At 34.6% G+C, this 19,987-nt stretch overlaps 2 protein-coding genes and 1 long non-coding RNA gene across 5 annotated transcripts in view; 2 read left to right on the plus strand and 1 right to left on the minus strand.

The window, feature by feature from the left end:
• Nucleotides 1-6,000, plus strand: part of IMMP1L (inner mitochondrial membrane peptidase subunit 1) — a 54,829-nt gene extending 48,829 nt beyond the window's left edge. The window contains exons 11-12 of the transcript XR_010884103.1: nt 23-86; nt 3,782-6,000. The gene's annotated coding sequence lies outside the window, so the exon portion shown is untranslated. The remainder of the gene's footprint in view (nt 1-22; nt 87-3,781) is intronic.
• DNAJC24 (DnaJ heat shock protein family (Hsp40) member C24) overlaps nt 1-19,987 on the minus strand; it is a 40,427-nt gene that overhangs the window by 8,854 nt on the left and 11,586 nt on the right. For all 3 annotated transcript variants that reach the window (XM_013959370.2, XM_013959372.2, XM_013959371.2), the window contains exon 3: nt 2,718-2,856. In XM_013959370.2, the coding sequence (XP_013814824.1) occupies nt 2,718-2,856 (139 nt within the window). The remainder of the gene's footprint in view (nt 1-2,717; nt 2,857-19,987) is intronic.
• LOC136992078 (uncharacterized) lies at nt 7,545-10,491 on the plus strand. Its single transcript, XR_010884105.1, has 2 exons — nt 7,545-7,720; nt 10,323-10,491. It is a non-coding gene; the product is annotated as an uncharacterized lncRNA (long non-coding RNA).

Consider the following 19,987-nt stretch of genomic DNA (forward strand, 5'->3'; position numbering starts at 1 on the left):
CATATTCATCTTTTCTAAATAGGATACCAAATGAACAATGGAAAATCCTTAAGATGAAGTTGAAGAAAAAGGTCCCTTTGTAACAGGTAAACTGTGATATGGCTTTTTTCCCATCCCCCAGATTTTTCACAGAGACTGGAAGCAAAAGATAAAAAGGTATTCTTACGTCATTACCAATATGACAAAACAAGGAGTTAGAAAAAATATCAACAAAACATACAAAAAAGGCAGTTCTTGTAAGGTTTCCAGACCAGGAAGGTTTGGATAAGTATCTAAGCCAAACCTCTAAACAGTTTGAGGTTTGTCTGTTGCTCTTTAGTACTGTGTCCTGAAGGCACAGAAAATTACTAGGAGACCTTCAGAGAAAACTATTTAAAATATGAGAGCACATTCACTTGTTATTCACAAGGATTCAAAAAAAAAAAAAAAAAAAAAAGCCATGGCACCCCACAGAATTGCAGAACTTCTCTGGCCACTAATTTCTGAGCCAAGGAACTAAGGATTAGTTAATACAGTAGTTAATACAATAAGACACACACAAATAAACAATCTGTGCAATAGGAAAGAGACTACAGTACAAAGGACGTCTTCCTGGCTGGCTGCCGCACACATGTGCGCACTGGCATTGTTCAGATTCTGCTTCCTAGGCTTTAAAAAAATTTTACTAACTTGCTATATTTTCTCTCTCTCCACTGTTTCCCTTAGCCACTGTCTTAGTTCCTTTGTTTCTGTGAGCATTTACAGCAGTGTCTATGAATTTGTCTAGAATCATGACTTCAGAAGTAACTTGACAGGCAGTCAGACAACTAGAGTTTACTTTATTTCACCATCATTGTGCTGCTAGTGAACATGCTGCAAAGGATCCAGCAACACTGCACATAGACGTTACATGTTTTGCTTAGTTTGAAACACTGGATCCTCTGTGAATAGGATCTTCTTTATGAACATATATCCCATTTTCAAAATACACAGCTGAGTGTCAAATGAGCATTCAAAAGCATGATTTGTTCTCTTTTTTTTACTAAGTATTTTTACAGTCTTCAGATGGCTCTTTAGGAAAAATCATGTGGATGCAAAAGAATCTCAATAAATATAGATAACCTTTAAAATATCATAGCATAAATTCTGCTGAAACTAGTTTATAGTAAGATCCTTTAATACCATGGGAAAACAAAGTAGGTTATTAATTCTTGGTGCAGTTTTCTGGACCTCATTGGATAAAGCTGACCCAAGAAAATTAACACTTCGTGTTCAGTATTTAAGCTTTAGGTAAATTTCACTACATCCGTGAAGGACTTAACTGAATGAAAATATTTCATTTTTCCTGCATATGTGCAGTTTGTGAAAATGGATGACACTGCTGATACTTACAAAGCTAAGAGTACAACAGAATGAGAGGGTAGCAGAAATTCCTGTTCTGGCATTAAATCAATTTTTTAAAATAAGCTTGAGATGATAATTCATAATGATAATTATCATCATGAGATGATAATCAATACTGTTTACATTAGAGAGAAGAAATTAGCACCAAATCCATTTCTTTCAAATTTTCAAATATTTGTTCAATAATTCTCTTTTCCACCCTCTTTTCCAAACCCTACACAAAGTCTGAAATACAAGATTATTTAACTAGAGAATTCATACTGGGTATATACAATTATATATCCCCCTTTTCATCCGGCAGTGATGCATATCTGCTAGAATGACTAAGCCTTTGTCTCTCAAAGTTCTGGTATCCACAGCGGCAGGGGAGTTAAAAATCAGCACAAGAGAGAAAGGTCTGATGGTGTGCCAATGTACAATGGAAGAGAATTCAATAACAAGCTTCAGAGACAGTGGGCTTTTATCAGACACATTCAAAAGTGGTGGTGGCTACACATCAATGCTGGACCCGAGTGTGTTAGTGCAGAGTGCCACTGAGTGTTTTCCCCAAGGCAATACACTATTATTGACTCCCCCCATTAACATGTAGGGTGGATATACATTTATTGAAGGTTCTAATGGAAGGCTGAGGGACTCCTATCCTGAGGCCAGAGCAGAAAGACAGCCTATCACTTCATGTAATGGTAGTCCATGTGTGACAGACCTGACCTACATTTCCCCCCTTTCTTTTTCACAACAGCCTGTCACTGTTTTAAGAAGCTATTTTCTGAGAGGTATAAAAAGAAAGGCATGCTAGAGCTGCCTAGTTAATGTGTTATATTGGAATATTATTTATAAACCTGCTTTAAAAAGGCGAGTTTAGATTACAGATGAATTATGAAAGCTACCCTAACACACAGGCACAAAAAGAATCTGCCTTAATGATTCTGAAGTGCTTTTAAAGCCATATGCATTGAACACGAGATATAAACTGCATAATATCTATATCTAAAATATTGCAACAAAATACAGTATAGGACTCAAATTTAAGAAATTAAGAACACTTAATGAAGCTGCTTTAAAAAGGGCTAAGCTCTGTAATTAGTCTAACTTTCATATTCATTATTAGGAATACCACCACCTAATGTTTTGTTGGAAGTAATTCAATGTTTGCACTAAGTAATGTATGTGTAGCAAAAGCTATAAATAATGTATCCACATTTGAAAGTGGGACAAGAGCGAAAGAAAGATTTGATTCAGCAATAAACAGCATTTTAAAATACCAGCTAACTGCTACACCCAGACCCTGCTTTAAAGAGCTGCTGCCACTACAGCGCTCCTTGGCAGGAACCTACCGCGCTGCTGCAGGTCATACTCCTTTTTTGTCTCTTCGTTCCCTAGAATTTTCCACGCTTGATCAATTTCGATGAACCTCTGCACGCGCTTCTCCACTTCTGCTGCTGCCACATCTGCGCTCTGCTTGTCTGGGTGATACTGCCAATCCAAAAAAAGATTTTAAAAGTTGAGGGGAGTGGAAGTGAGGAGGGTGGAAGAGGAGCAATCAATAATGCATTTGATATTCAGTTAAAAGGATGGAGAAAAGTAGAAGGTCTGAACTAAGGTGCCAAAGAAAGGGAGACAACAGTGCTGGGCACGGGAGATTACTGCCAATTTAATTAGACCACTGAAAGAGCAACAAATCCACCAGTGGCACAAATGTCACCATGTGCACTGACAGCATTTTCTGGATAATTTGCTGATGGAATCATTGGTCTTATGGACAATTTACCTAGAGAGGATGACTAACACAAACAGAAATAGGTACATGCAGAGAACGATGACATGGGAACAAGAGGAGATGCTGTAGGTGCTAGCAGCTCTCTTTTAATAGTACATGTAGCTGATTTAAACAAGACCACTGACGTTCAGTTAAGTCTATTACAGATAAACTGAATGCTGTATTACATGCATCTGTTTTGTTTTATTCATTTAAACAGTAAATAGAATATACATGATCAAATATAATCTATAATAAGTGTAATTCTATTTTTGAAAATATGCCTCAACATCTTTAATTTCTTCCAGTTCAGTGAATCAATAGCCCTTCCAAATATTTAAAGTCATGGATCACTGGCTACAGAGTTGCGTCATTTTAGTTAGGAAGCGGTTATTCAAGGACATGGCTGCAAGAACACCCACATTATATAGGCAAAAATAATTAAAATGGAAACACATTTTCTTGACCATTTGTACTACTGGTCCTGAACACAGTATTCTGACTTTTGGTTCTAATGACCACTGAAAAGTAACCTTCAAAGCTCCATCTTCCTATGAGTTTAATTCACGTCCAAGTTTTTTGGGTTTTTTTTTTGTTGTTTGTTTGTTTTGTTTGTTTTGTTTTTGTATTTTAAATGTCCAGCACAAGTGATGAAGCAACAGGAAACAACATTTAAGATGAGAAAGCTGCGACGGCATAAGACCTATCAGCTGTTCATTGACTGCATTATAAATCAAGATATCCCATATTCTGGAGATTGAACTCTCACCCTTTTATACTAGCATCAGTTTGGACACTGAATTCTACAGTGGATTTAAGACTTAGAATGCCTGTTCCACAAGTGTTTGAGCAGATTTCTGATTAACTGAATCCCTTTCAGTTAGTAATTCATTTTAGAAAGAAAAGAATGCCAATATGGTGAGTCCTTTAAAAACCTCAAGATTTGAAAGTACCACTTTACTGGAGTCTCTTTGCTCATTGACACGCGTAACTATCATTTGCACTGGTGGGTATTAGCTGGAAAAAGCTGCCATACAACAGCAAGAGAATGGACCTACAGGCAAAACATTCATTTTGACCTCAATTTTTTTCACATCCATTTTTCCATGTACAACCTAATGTGCCTGCAACTTGCAAGCTCAAGTACCAAGGGTGTGTGTACAAATGTGTATTTTTGCTCCATCATACGAGTAAGCCCATTTGAAGTAATCTCTGCGTTCAAGACTGAGGACTAGCATGCAGCTTGCTGAAAACATGGCTGGAGCACAGCTGCAATCTGAGATGGTTTATCTTGTAGATAACCCTTTCTGATCTCCCCAATTAAAGATGACAAAATTCTCAGGGATAGACAAGTCAAGAAATTTTGGTCATAGCCTTCAGTCATTGTATTCTATATAGCTAATAAGAAAATGAGTAATTATACCTTTATTTGGTAGACACTAAATTCACACCATGCTCTGTCAGCATGCATCATGTAGTACTGAAACTGCTATTTAAATTATTTGGGTTTAGACTGTTTTTCTGAAACCATGGATTTTCCAATTGTTTTCCAATTTTAATAGCATTTTGAAACATTGATGGCTGATTGTAGACCATAATTGTGAAAGGTCATTCTTTTAATCAATGTTTAATAAGCATACCAGTCAAAACTAGTCAGATCACATTAAAGACTTACATGGTTTCCTTTTAGCCATGCTATTTCTTTTAACAACTACAGTTGATGTATGCATCCAGAAGCTACACCTCAAAGCAATAAAAAAAAAAAAAAAAAACAAAAACAAAAACAAAAACCACTTTACTATTGAAAAAATATTTCCGATATTATATTTAAAAATTTGATCCACCCCAAGTATTTTAGGGTCAATGATAACACCCTAAAGAAAGAGCTATATGACTGCTGTATATATCACTGCTTTTGGATGATACCAGAAATATTCCCTCACAAGCTTATACCCAAAAGGATTTTTGAAATTGCTACATAGGCTTATTCAAAGAATATACAGACATACTACTACTGAAACTTTATTATCTAAATTTGAATAGCCCTGCTACAAAACCCTTGCTCATGTCATTGTATGTTTCAATTGGCTGCAAGACCAATTGTCAGGTCACAGGTTTTTTTACAGGACACACAAAAGTCATTAATGAGCGATTGCCAAAGACAGCACGAAGAACACTGGCTTCTCTCTTGCTAAGAATATTGGGGGGGGGGGAAGAAAAAAAACCTGTTTTTTCCTTTTTCTCCACTCTTTTCCTTTACTACACCAAAATTGTGACTGACTGAAAAATAATTTTGGACTGCATTGGATGTAATTATTGAAGATGAGTAAGCCACAAATGTCATAAAAATAGTCTGAAACAATAATGAATGCAGAAAAGGATATTTTGTTCATTCCTTAAATAACATTTTTTTTTTATTGTTTAGGTTAAATGTTAAGATTTGTTATTATTTACATCTATTCTTTACCTTTTAATTTCTTTCCTATAGAATAATTTAATATTTGTGGTATATATCATTTTTATCATTAGTTACATGAAGTTGTAGTCATTTGAATATACAACTACCTTATGGAGGGATCTACTACTGAAAAACAAACAATTCTTGTCTCTTTGCTCTATGAAAGCATTCTCTCTCTTTCTATTGGGCCTATTCCTCTATTACTGTCTGATGCCTTTAATAGTCCTTTCATCTACACTAAGAAAAATCCTCAAACATCTTCTCTTTTATGCTGATCCATTCATTTTTTTCCCAGCAACCCCTTTTCAGGCCAATTTGTTATGTACCTGTTCTCACTGACTCCCTTTTCTTACTCTCCAGCTTGCTGATCAAAATACAAGAATGCTTTTTTTTTTTTTTTTTTTTTGGAAATAAAATCCATTCTTGATTCAACTACCCATACACCTCTCTCTCTTTTCTCCTCCAAGACTACAAATGAGGTGTCTCAGATTCCTCTTTTTCAGTTGTTTTAGACCCTGTTTAAGCCAGCACACATGCCAACCGCAGTGAACACCTTGCCAAAGTTTCAACTAGCCTACTAATATCTGAAGTTTATACTCTGTCTTCAGACACTTCAGATACTGCCAACCATATTCCTTCTCTTGATATCTTCACCCATTCTTGACTTTCATATTCTTCCTTCTGATCCTTCCACCTCTCTAGTATGTTCTTCAGAGGTTTTTTGTTTTGTTTTGAAGGAGGTAAATATGGAAGAGGTTTCTGATCTCTTCCTCTTTTCCTATTCAGCCTTATTTCTAGGTTAATCTCAGCTGCAAATGTGTACAAGCTCCATAATGAAAACTGACAGGTCTTCTCTCTATTCAACCTATCTCCCTGTACCCTAAATTATTAGCTTGTCTCCTTCTGTGCATCCAGTTGTAAGTTGTTACTCAAACTGTTAGAGTCTCCCAATGTCTCCTGCAATCTCATTTCTCAATAACTGTGCAAATTATCTTCCAAAGTGTCATTCATACCTGTCACCTGAGCACTATTTTCAGCTGTATTACTGCACTTAGGCTATATTTAAATCTTTCTGGCTCTTTATGCATAATGTTTTTAACCTGCAGTACTTCTTTTTATACAACTAAGCTTTTAAACGGAGCTCTTGCATATCATGTCTTGACAAATGCAATCTTTCCATTCATATTCATTCAGGAAGCTACAGCAAAAATTGATTTTTTTAGCCTGATGCTTTGACTGTGTCATTACTGTCCTTGCTGACACTCCTTTCTTTACATTATCAAAACTAAGCAGATCATCTTTGCTTTTAAAATGCTCACCGTCCAGTACTATCCTCTCCCACCTCAACTGATCCATGATACATATTTCCATCTCCACTACTAAGTTTTAAAAGAAGTCCCATTGTGTTTTATCATACTGTCCCTGAGACATGGTCATTCTCTTTGAAAGGATATCCCAATAAAGTCTGGAGGAAACCGCCTGTACAGTAAAACTGTACTAATGCTTTCACCATTTCTTGTCTTTGTGTCTGTTGTTTTTGTTTTATGTCTAGATCTTAAGCTTTTTAGAGCAAGAATATTCATCTTGTGACATTTCTACAACTTCAAGTAAAACAGAGGGCGGAGTGTGACATATTGATTAGTCAATTCCTATATATTTTTGAAGCACTGTTCTTGGAGATACACAGTAGATATCTAACTCCAAGACCTGGCACTGAAGTATTATAGAAAGTGATTTTCAAAATTCCTCTTTCAGTCTTTTTAGACAGCAGTCAGAGATGGTGGGGGTGGACAAGCATAAAAGAAATCATCTACTCCCTTGCATTTTGCCAGCATAAGATTTGAGGGTTTTGCTTAAAAGTTTCAGAGTAATACACACACATACACACACTAGTCTACATCCATGACTTAGCCAGAAATTTACAAACATAGTTAGACGGGCTTTTTTTTTTTAAAAAGGAAATTTCAGGTTCTTGCAAGCTATGCAGATACAGATTTTTAGCCCTAGATCAATTATAATAGTTTAACGATGTTTTAATTTTGTTGACTTTCAAGCCTTTCAGTTGTTATTCTCTTTCTGAATTCTGAATTGCTCAGTCAGCAGATCAACCTCTTGCATGTCATGTGAGTATATAGAAATGCAGTATGTGGTTCTGTAGAACTTTGTAGGCAGCATATTTACACAAAGTTACATTTTTAATGCCTTTCTTTCATATAGTCTAAATAGTACAACATCAATTTTCACAAAATCCTTTTCAAGGAATAAAGCTGTGTCTCTGTTTTACAGACGGATAAAGATGGCAGATACTACAGATCAAATACACTGTTCAATTAAAGATATATATATATATATATATTTGAAGACCAGACTAGTTTTATTCACTGATTAGCATAACTTCTGTTTGCTTTGCAACTGTTTCAGTGATGTGTAAAAAAATATTTCAACAGTGTCAGTTTTCCTTTTGAACACAGTAGTAACCTTTGCTAACATGCTACTACTTAATAGGACTTTACAAAAACAAAGATGTTTATCTGAACATGACAGAGGGAGGAGAGAAAGGAGAAAGTAAGAGATGTTATTCCCAATCTAGTTTTCTTTTTTATACCTGTAATAGTTGGTAGAAATTTGCTAGCTTCTTTTCATTGCTGAAGGCTGAAGTTTGTATTGTTTTACAGTATGTGGTGCTTTGTAGTTACCGTCAGTGTTAAAAAGTAGTTAAAAAAAAAAGTAGTAGTTAAAAAGTTAAAAGTGGGAATATATTAGTTTATCTGTTACCTATAAAAATATACCCTATACATACACACAATATTGCTAATTCCCCTGACGTTTATCACAAGCATCACATCATCATAGTATTTCTTAAGGATGCTAGCTCTTGATGTAAGGGTAAAAATTGCTTTTTAGGTTTTCAAAATCTCTGAAAATTTTTGAAAAAACAAACCTCAAAATCCAAAGTTCAAATTAAAAACCCAGTTTAAACAATAAATCTGAGAGACTAAGTCATAATTTTAATGCTGCACAGAAACGGACAAGCAGACTAATACAAATTTAGATTCATGCATTTTTCAATTACAGTATCATTTCTTATTTTATCTTTCTAAAACATCTGCTTGATGGTAATTAACCCAAGCTAGTTTGTCTTATTTTTGAAATACTCTGGACTGTACATTTCAGCTGTTTGGGTGCAGTAGTGAACAGTATACCAACTGGCAAACATACTCTGAAATAGAGATACAGTTCAGACCATAGTTGTATAAATATCTGAATGTTTGGAAAACATTCATGAAACGTTTTAAGAATTTAGGGAAATTAATCGTATTTCATTATGTTAATTTATTGCCTTTAATAGCTATTACCAAATAAAAAACAAGGAAGAAGGCAAGCAAGCTTCTTCTGTTCCAATTAGCATAAAGGCGTTAATGTTGCTGAGTTTACCAAATAATAAATTTGCAGATTTGCTCTGAAAATCATTTTGGGTCCACCATATCGATAGGAGCTCATAAACTCTTTACTTCTCTGTTACCTTCTCACCGATTCTTGCATTGCGTTATTACCCAACATCTTCAAAACAACAGCTGCAAAATTTTGCCTTTATATCACAATCATCCTTAAAAAGTTCAACAGCTAAACACCCCTCAAATTATACTTTGTGGCCTCTCAGTGTGCTTTCTCTCTAGAAAATACTGATATTTTTGTTTATACTGTATACAAGATATATGGTTTTCACCCATGTTGTTTATATAAAGGATTTAGAAAATACTACTGGATATCCAACTGCTACCTTCATAATTTCTGCCTACTTTCTATTCTGTGAAGTTTGGTCCCTTCTGCACTTCATGAATTGCAAAATTAAATCCTGAACTACATGGACATTAAAGACCATTTGGTCAACCACTGAATGATATTATACCTCAATAACCATACCAACAGACCTTAAGAACCTACATTCCAAAAGATGAGTTAGCTGTCCTATATATCTGGTTGAGCAAATCGAGCAATACAGAGATGACACAGTAAGGTCCCTATCCTCCTAACACTCATACAAGTTGCTTAAATTTATGCAATAAACGCAATAGGGTTGATTGATTTTAATCAAATTTAAATTAGCAAGCAAAAAACTCTAGTAAAATCAATTTAATGTACACAGTTCTTACTGGCGCTAATGAATTTGTTCTTCAAAAGAAATTAACACCCATCCAGTGAGAATAAACTTAATACAACAGATTACTGGGGAAGGAAAGGTAAGCATACAGACATCGGTTTTACACTAAATTTGGAATCTCTCACTAAACTGTGGAATAAATGATAACTAAACAGCTTTATATAATATAACTTTTCCTCAGTAACTACTTTTCCACATGACAAATTGAAAGGACTGATATTTAGAAAAGAAGGTAAAAAAAATACTATTCATTCCTATTTATAGTTATTTAATACATTACTGCGATTTATTTTGCCCTGTGTATAAAGGGTATTCATCTTAAAAAAAAAAAAAAACAAAAAAAAACATACACAACCACCAAACCTTAAAATGCACCACATCCCAATTCCATATGTCAAAACAGGAGGCTTTAAATACTGCTTCTGCTCTTGTCTAATTTAAATTATGAAAAAAAGGGTCTAATTTACTAAAATATTAAGTTAACTGATATCTGTAAAAACTTAAAATTACACTGTTTTTAAGTGATCCTATTTAAAAATTAATTTTTCTATTCTTTCTGACAGGGGCAAATGAAGTAGATCAACTTTAAATGATTCCAGGGCTGAAATAAGAAGTACTCTCCATTTATTTGCTATGGCTTTGCCCTACTTTTCAGTATTTCAAGCAAAGCTGTCAAACATTTGGAAAACCTTCTACAGAGAATGAAAAGTAGTATTAAAAGAATGAACCACATGTGGCTGCATTAAATCTTAACCTTCTCCCCCAAGATAATAATTTCAGAGAAGTTTTAGACTTTTCAATTTTTATTATCCATCTTTCAGGTTTTTTTTTTTTTTGCAACGAAAACTATTATTAAGGTTCTAAAATTCAAAAGTAAAAACAAACATAGAACAATAATGAAGTCATTAGATCTAAAAAATTAAAAAGTTATCAGACTATACTGGATTTAATACAATGCACCAAAGCGACCACCAAGCTACCAGTATTTATAGAATAGTAAATCTCTAAACTAAATTATCAAATTAAAGGAGATTTTAACTCTGAAATTATCTATAATTTCACCATGGAATCACTTTGACAAATTAAATCTGCAAGTCTAGATGCAAATCTTGGTTTCTTGCTTTATTTCAATAGGGGATATCTTTATAAGCTAAAGATATGCTGTAAGGTCTGAGTGAATCATGCCCTAAGATTTCAACAGTATTACTTGCATGCATTCAAATACTTCTGTGCTTTTGCAGGGTCTACGTTTAATGACTAAATCTAAGTTGTAAATAAGAGTCAACTTTGTATCTCTTAGCATCCTTCTCCCATTTCTCCATGTTAGACACACACTAATAGCTATGATGAATTTATAGCCTGACAGTATTTGTTTAATATAATGCAGACAGAATAAGATTTCCAGAAGAGTATGAATTATCCATTTACTTTTTCTGTTACTGTTAAAAGAACAGAACTAAGATGAAAGAAGACAGGAAGCCATAATGTTCATTATCTACACTATAATACCCCCTGGAATTTGTAGAACAACCTGAATTTATATTAAAAAACAAGCAGTGATGAAAGATACTATGTAATGATCAGGGAGGAGGAACTCAACTCAAACTTTACAGATAAGGCAGTGCTTCATGATCTGATGAGGATACCATTTTTGATGAATGACAGAATTGAATCAACAGTGCAAACAGAAGAGGTAGAAGTCAGGGAACATATATTTAAAGGGCTAGCTGGATTACCATCAAAAAAATGGAAGTCATCATGGATAAGGATGCGATACAACGACATAACAGCAGTACACATCAATGACATCCATTTCTGCTGATGGAGGAGTTGGATGAGTGACTGCAAGTGGACACGAGAAGAGTCAGATAACATGCTGTTCGGAAGAGGAAAAGAATGAGAGGGAGGGAAAGGGTGGAAGCAGTCAGAATGAGAGAGAAACCCAAGCCATGATCTTCCCCTAATATGACCAAATCCATGGCTAGAAATCCAATAGAATGAGATTGTGCCTGCTGACTGGAACTGCTCAGGTTAATACCAAGCCCTTTTAAAATCCCATTATCAGTATTTGATGGTTCTATCATATTTATTCCTGTATCAAAAGCCCAATATAGAGCCAATATATTCCAATTTCAGAGGCACCGTTCTCTCTCAAGGACATATATGACATTTTATTTGATTAATAAGTCATACCTATTATTTTATTTTGCATTATAATAAAAATAATAAATTAAATTTTTTTTAAAGATAAGATGGGCATAACTGGGCAAACATTAGAGAGAGCCTAACACAAACAGTCTTGGCATATACAAAGTTTAGCAACAAACAAGAGTGCTGTGCTAAATGACAAAATGCACAAATCATTACTAGTACATGCCCTGCAATATAATAAAGTCCAAGTCTTTTAACAAGACAATAAGGACAAAAGGCAGGAGATAACACGAACATAAAAATTTCAAAATTGCAAACTATAGTTGAAAAGATTTTCTAAATGAATGTTTTATGCAATCTTTACACATTATCAACTATACTTGTTATTATATACAGGCTAAGCTAATGAGGTCAGGACACAAAATACTGTCAAATGTTCTCATCTGACAGAAGTATTCATAGATACATGCAAATTTGTCTATAGACTACAGAGCTCATCATAACACTTCACATCGTATTAAAAGAAACCTGCAAGACAGTCGACATTAAAGAAGAAAAATATTAACCAGTTTTGTCCTATTTAATTTCCAACTATAGTCTGTGAATTCTTGTTACATTTCTCTGCCTTTTTAAAAATCAGAGTAAATTTAATGCCAGATTGGCTGTTCTTAGGAGGAACACCCTTGCTTACAACATCCTTTACCCTTGCTTACAATGTATGTACTAGTTTCCTTACTGGACTTGCCAGTAAATCTCACCCCAACATAGAGTGTCTGTTCATATGCAGCTTTTGGCCTCTCTGCCATAAACACCAACAAGGGGACCAATTAATGAAAACTTTGATGGTACCTTCTGTAAGGCAGACAGCCATCCATTGGGAATGTACTATGACAATACTCATCTGACGAAGGCCAAATGGTTGCTCTGTGGTAGCAATTAAGACACCATCAGCCTTGGCTAGATTCAAACCAACAACAAAAATCTGCATAGATCTGACCAAATGACCACAAATCAAGAGAAATTAACTTCTAAAGATGGGCTGGATTTGGCCACATAATTGTATTAATTTCTCTAATTATCTATATATCAGGCATTATAAGAAAGAAATTCCTGAAGCAAGATGCCTTATTCTGGCCACGTGACCACAATGTTTAAACCACATCCATAAACATCTAAGAAATCAAAAACTCGCCTAAGATCATTTCAAGAATCAAAATAATATGGTAGGCTGACATTCTGAATATTTGTACTCAACTTTATTTTCTATACCCACATAAAGCCAGTGTCATGATTCCTATAGCTTTGGAATGAAGTTTGGACAACTAAGATCCCTGCATCATCCCTCCTCTTTCTAAAACTACATCTGGAAATGAAAGTTTTGTTGCTTAAAATACTTTGATCCAGAAGTGCCTATCTGAAAGTCTCATATTGCAGACTGGGAACATGAGAGACTAACATCACAGCTAGTGGTTGTTTGCCACATCTTGCCTCTGTGGCAAAGTTCCCACTGACTTCAGGTTTTTGACAGAAGGTACCCTCCCTGAAATCTGTGTCCTCAGGCAGTTTAAAGTGTGATTTGTCAAGGCCTCAGATCTCATGAAATCATTCCAAAACCAGGCATTTTCTCTCTATCAGTCTCAAAGCTCAATAAATTTATGTTTAGAACTGTCCAAGAAATTAAGCTTGTGTATTTGAAGTTCTACAGTTAAGCATAACACAATATAGGAGAGTAGGGTTTCCCCCCCAACAAAATTGCATATATCCCATTCTATCCTATGTTATTATAAGGCTTGTGGCAATATTTTTAATTAAATTATTCAGTATTTATTGAAAGTTACTGATTAATGAACAGAGCACCAAAATACAGAGCTGAACAGTTTCTCTGCTGGACACAGAACAAAAAAGAAAACCTATAATGAAATTACAACATGCCAGAACTATGTAATTATATTTAAGGCTAACGCTTTTGTTAATTTTACATAAGTCGCCACACTGAATAGGTTCCAGCCACAAATCTTTATCAGCATGTAATAGAATTAACATATGTATTCAGTATTCTCTATGCAATGTATATGATCGATATATTTAAGCAATCAAGCACACTGAATCCAAATGATCATTTACTCTGGTTCTGGGCATGGTATAGAATCTACACAGACTAGCTGCTACTGCTGTAGGGTTGAACTCGTTTTTTTTCTTGCAGAATCCATCCTGTAATGGATTTAAATCAAAACTGTCAGACCTTCATACTTTGTAAATTATATAATTGTTCATTAAACTGGAATGTGAAATTTTGGATAACTAAATTTAAAAGAGGCACATACTTTAGCCACCTGTACTGGTCAAGTAAAAAAGGTAACAAACGTGCACTTGGTCCCCACCATGTGGCTTTCACTGAAAGGTCAGAGAAAGAAGCCATTTTCCAACTGCACCATGTGAAATCATTAAATTAGGTCAGGATGAGAAAAAAAAAATCTGAAGTACTCTACAATAATCCATGAGTGAGGCACTTTTATTCAAGAGAAGTATTCTAAAAAGGAAAGTGGTTTATTTCAGAAAAAACAGAGAAGCTTAAACTGCTAGAGAAAATACATTCATTTTGAAAAAAAATTTCCTTAAGCACATAACTTTTCTCCTATCATGGGAAGAGGGAGAATTCCTGAATGAATAATATGAATTATCAATATATTTATACATATGAATGGAAGAATCTAATTACCAGTAACTGAGTAATTCTTGCAGTACTATCTTGCAAAACTCAAAGTGCTTTTCAATTCCAAGCTACTCAATTTTCAATTGAAAAACTATTACAAACTAATACGTAATAGAAGACCAGTTACAGCACCTTAAAGACTTGTGGTGCTACCTGCTTTCAACTTGCAATGATTTCAGTTGCCATCCTATCACATAAGCCATCAAGAAATCTTTCTGGCCTAGCATTTCTTTCTTTCTTTATTATGCTCTGAAGCAGTAAGAATTAAAATTATAGAATTTAAAATATATTTCATCTAATTCCACAACCACCTCTTACATTAAAAAAAAACTATGCAAATGAAAGGCTATGTGACTTTTAAGAGCAAGACTCCTACCAGAAAAGCTTGATACTTCAAGTTACTATGTTTCTCTGTGAAGAACTTAAGTATCCCCAACTTCACAAGGGGAAGGAAGTTTTCAGCAGTGAAGACTTCCTTCACTAGGACTAAGCGGAAACATTCTTTTTTTTAGCTTTTCTACAGGCTTCATTTTGCACATAAAGGTCTTGTACGCAGCCATCCTGAAGCAACATTACACTCTGTGCTCTGTGGCCTACATGGTTCGTCAGGTACTAATTAAGCAGCATGTTCTGTCAACACTTTCAGGCTCCTGTTCTATTAATTGATCATTCTGCCAAATTAATACAATGCAACACCAGTTCCAAATTCCTTGAGCTCCTTTACCTGTGAGAAGCAAGGATGGGGTGGGGTGTGTATGTGTGTGGGGGGAAGACCTCCAAAAGGGCACAAGTTAACTCTCTACTACAATTTATCTTGTCCCAGATCTGGAGCAATAAAAACACTATGCTCATAGGTTAATTATATTCCTGCCAACATTTCCTTAAGCCTAAATTTACTCTTTCTTTTCTTAGATAAAAAACAAACACAAGCATAAAAGAAGAAATTTCATCTAACAGGCAACATTAACTTCAAAAATGGTAACAGTGTATGAAAAGGTAAAGACTGCAAAAATAAACACATTTAGTCATTAATGACATACACCTCATCAGAATATTTGCAGTTAATGTTATCACTGTTAGGTAGTGTGTATCAGAAAAATAAGTCATGAATATTGTCCAGAAACTACAGTATTCTAATCACACCTACATATAGAAGAAGTATCCCAGACAACAGCTGCCCTTACAGCCACATAGAGCCAGAACAACCCTAAATCAGTATTTTATAAACAGCTTAAGAAATAAAATACATTTTTTCTCCATTTATTACACTGCAATAAAGATTGTGGAAGATTAAAAAAAAAAAAAAAAAGACAAAGCAGTTGCCAAATACAACACACTACTGCCACCTAATGCTTACTAGAAGGTTACATTTAAAAGATTTCATTGTTTCTTTGCACTACACTACCATTATGAAACATGGAGATCAAAACAAGTAAAAAAGTTTATTGTTGTTTTTTAAGATTTGCCTCAAATTTCCTCCCCTATAGGCTTTCTAAAGTGGACTGATGTGATTATACCCTCTTTTGTACATAAAGAATAAAATAAGATGCATGTTCAGTGAGCTAAATGTAAAACTCAAAATGTTTCATTTGCAAAAGTATCAGAAATGTTTAATACATGTATTTCCTTAGGATGGCCACATTTAAGTATGAGGACATTCACTGGATCAGGGTCCACACTTGTTTACTTTTTTGTAAGCTAACCCCTATTAAGTAACTAGCACAATTCAATATTGAAGAGCTTCACACAGTAAGAATTTGTGAAAAAAAAGAAAAAGTGTGGTTTTATGTTAATAACTTAGCACAAGACACAATTACTTTGTCTATGCTTGTTTTATTTCAATGATTTTGCAACAAAGCACTCTCTCTGAAACTTGAAACTTGCTCACTTCCATGGAAAGAATGATTCCAGGTCTTAAACTTGCTTTCCTATCCCACAATCAATCCTTTCAACATGTTCACTGAATTGGCAGAAGTTAGCAGAGAACATGGAAGTAGCCTGCTTCTTCCACTTGCAAAGGGAGAAACAAAGTGAAAAGTTCCTTGCGACACTCGATCCTTTCACACAGAAGTGGATTTAAACTCCCCAAAAGGATGTCTATCCAAAGGCAGCTAGAAAAAAGAGCAAGAAATTTTATCTCCTTGACTCATTACTTCAATCCATTTCTTCTCCTTTCCTCACCCCCAAACACAAACATTTAGGCTTTTTAAAAACTTTAGTCTTTTCCTACTTGATCTGGTTATCTACTTTGACACTGATTCCAGCCTCCCCTGTCCAGCTCCAGGATGATTCTTATTCATAGGAAATGCTCCTCATTTAAAAAAAAAAAAAAAAGTATTATCTCATTTTCCTTCTAGTCTCTTCTTATGTCTCACCCATTCTGCAATGTTTTTAGAATACTGCTCAGTGATCAACTAGCTGGTAGAAACTGCGTCCATCCTTCTCCCTCCTTTCAGTTTACCATAATCCAAATTTGTAAGGCAGGTATCAATCTGAGCTCCTTTAATGATGTTCAACTGCTTGTATTTTTTACGCACGTTATTCATCTTTTCCATACCTTCAGGGCACAGATAACCACTGCTGTATACAACATCCAGCACAACAGATCTCCAGTTTCACTTGGGACAAATGAGAACTATCAGAATAGAAATATTTCAGATATCATTGCTGCTATTGCTGTTACTATAAGGAAATACTTGCTGTGACTCCAGGTATTTGGAGCACACACAGATGAAAAAAATTTTAAGATTTTAATTAATCATCACCCTATCAATAATTTAAAAGAAAAAAAAATCCACAGACATCCCAACTTGCCAGATATAAAACAGACAGAATAAAATAAAAAGCTAGCACTAAATCTGTATATTTATAGCACTTCTATTATACAACAAAATGCAACAGTTATGCAGACCACATAACTGTCATTCCCTAACATCCATGCAGTAAAAACAGAGGATGGTGCTATCAATCTGATGCTGCCAATTCTTGAAAATTATTACTGGAGTCCTCAAAGAGAAAAAATGTAATTAAAAAAAATCATAGAATAATTTACATTGTCCAGACTCATTAATTTGCTTCTAGGATTTTTTTTTTTTTAAGGTATTTTGCTCAGAGTATTTTAAACATCCTCAACCCTCTTTCTGATTAAGGCAAAAATTTCACCAAAACATCTTTCACATTCAAATCACATTAGCTGTCAACCCTGATTTCTAACCAGGGTGTTGAATGATTCTATTATTCACTGACAAAACTTAATCTCTGGTCAAGTTGAGCATGAATCCAAGTTGAAAGTCATTTGAAAAATCTGAAAACAGATGTGCTTTTCTTTTTCTAAATCTAGTACTTGCTACTAAAATCCTAATCTTTTGCATACTTTTTTTTTTTTACTTTTTTATTTAAGTGCTGTAATAACAGGATTGCCATTGTAATTCTGACTATACTTCAGCAACACTTTTACAGAAGTAAATTTTAACCTTTAAGGAAATAAGCACTTTCAATTCAATGAGATGATAGTTGTAAAGTCCTACAATTGCAGAACTGGCCTCACACTATAAAGTATTTCTAATTATAAATTACCTCTTTCTCTGCAGTAAATTGTTAAAGTTTGAAGTTTACATCATATATGACTGGAATCCTTTTCTAATGCAATTGCTTTTATCATGATGCTACAGGACAGGCTATTTCTCTGATCCTCCCACTTTCTTATTGGTCTTAATAATTGATAGTGGGTCTCCACTTTGTTCAAGCTAACACTCCATGAACCTGTTACTTCAAAACACTCCAGCTCCTCCTGCAAAAACAAATAATTGCAGATTCTTGTTAGGGACTTTCTCATGATGAGGAAGATAACTATTGCACTGGCAAGGGAAATGGACTACCTTCCTGCAGCAGGAATAAGTAGTCCATCTTAGAAAAACCTAAATAATCAATTTCAAGCCTTTTCATCCCCTGTTCCTCAGTCTTTGGGAAGAATCTAACCACATTAAACTGAAAAGAGTTCAACAAATCAGCAGGTAATTACCCCTCATGTAACTTTCATATAAGATATTCATATATCTTTTCCAACTCTTGAACAAAGCTAATGCTACAAATAGTATGTAAAAGTTCCAGCTTATAGTGAGAAAAAATACATATCAACTGTTAATCTGGCTAATTAAGGTATGAAAGGAGGAGAAAAAAACTGAACCTATAGTTACCAGAAAGTATATCCTTAGAAAGAGCCTCACAAGCCACTTAAGACTTTTGGGAACTACACTACACAGTAGAAGGAGATGAGGCAACAAAAGATCTAGCAAAGTAAGAAAATAAAGAAATGAAACATTAAAAAACTGTCAGGATTATACAGGTAAAAATACAAACACAAAGGGAATTTTAAAAGCTCCTTTTAAATTTTGGTCCCTGTGCTCACAACTTGTTAAGCGTCACATTAAACTATACTCAGCTGTGATAGGTTAATGTGACCTGTGTTCCTGGCCCTAGTCATGCAATAACATCAGCTGCACAAATGGTCAGGAAACTAGTTCAGGCAAATACTATTTTCAGGTGAAACAAACCCCAGAATCCTGTACTGTACTATAAAGAACAGGTTAGCTTAAAACTACTGAAAAATGGGCATGAACTTTTCCAGCTGACATGCACTGAAGTGGATGAGGGAAAACTATTTCCTCCAGATGAGCAACATCTGGCAGAAGGGCAGGGACAAGCAGTTAGGGGCAGCAGTCTTCAGCTGGCACACCAACTTGCAGGACAAACAACTTTCTATAGTCTAAGACAGTCAGCAGCTTTGACACTTGACAGCTTCCTAAGAATTGCTGAACATGAAGCACAGTCTTTTCTCCCCCAGATGACTGTCACTAAACCAGTATTCCAAACCAGATTAAACCATTACTTTTCAAATTGATTTGCAATGCCCCAAACTGGACAGATACTTTGAAAATGTTGGATTTAAATATAATGCCTGTATTCCAAAATATCTAGGGCATTTCAACTTGAGTACCCAAATCATTTTTTCCTTTCATTATGAGGTTTTAAATTATTAGTAGTTAAACATGTAATAACAGAATTCAATCCAAATACAACTTGTTTACAGCATGTTTGAAAATCAACTTTCAAGCTTAAAAATAGATATTTCTTCACTCATGAATGAAGAAAAATTCAAAAATTCAGAAGGCTGGATATGCCCAATTGATTGAAACTGAATTTAACATACGAATACCAAATAATTTCCTATTACATGAAAAGCTTAAAAGCAAAAAGGAACAGTGATTATAATCAACTTCAAAAATTTTCATCTAGCAAAAATATGCCTGTTTTCAAGTAGAAGGAAAATAATTAGACTAACCACAGGGTTTCCTCCTCTCCCCC

The sequence above is a fragment of the Apteryx mantelli genome, chromosome 4 (assembly GCF_036417845.1).
Source record: "Apteryx mantelli isolate bAptMan1 chromosome 4, bAptMan1.hap1, whole genome shotgun sequence".
Lineage (NCBI taxonomy): Eukaryota > Metazoa > Chordata > Aves > Apterygiformes > Apterygidae > Apteryx > Apteryx mantelli.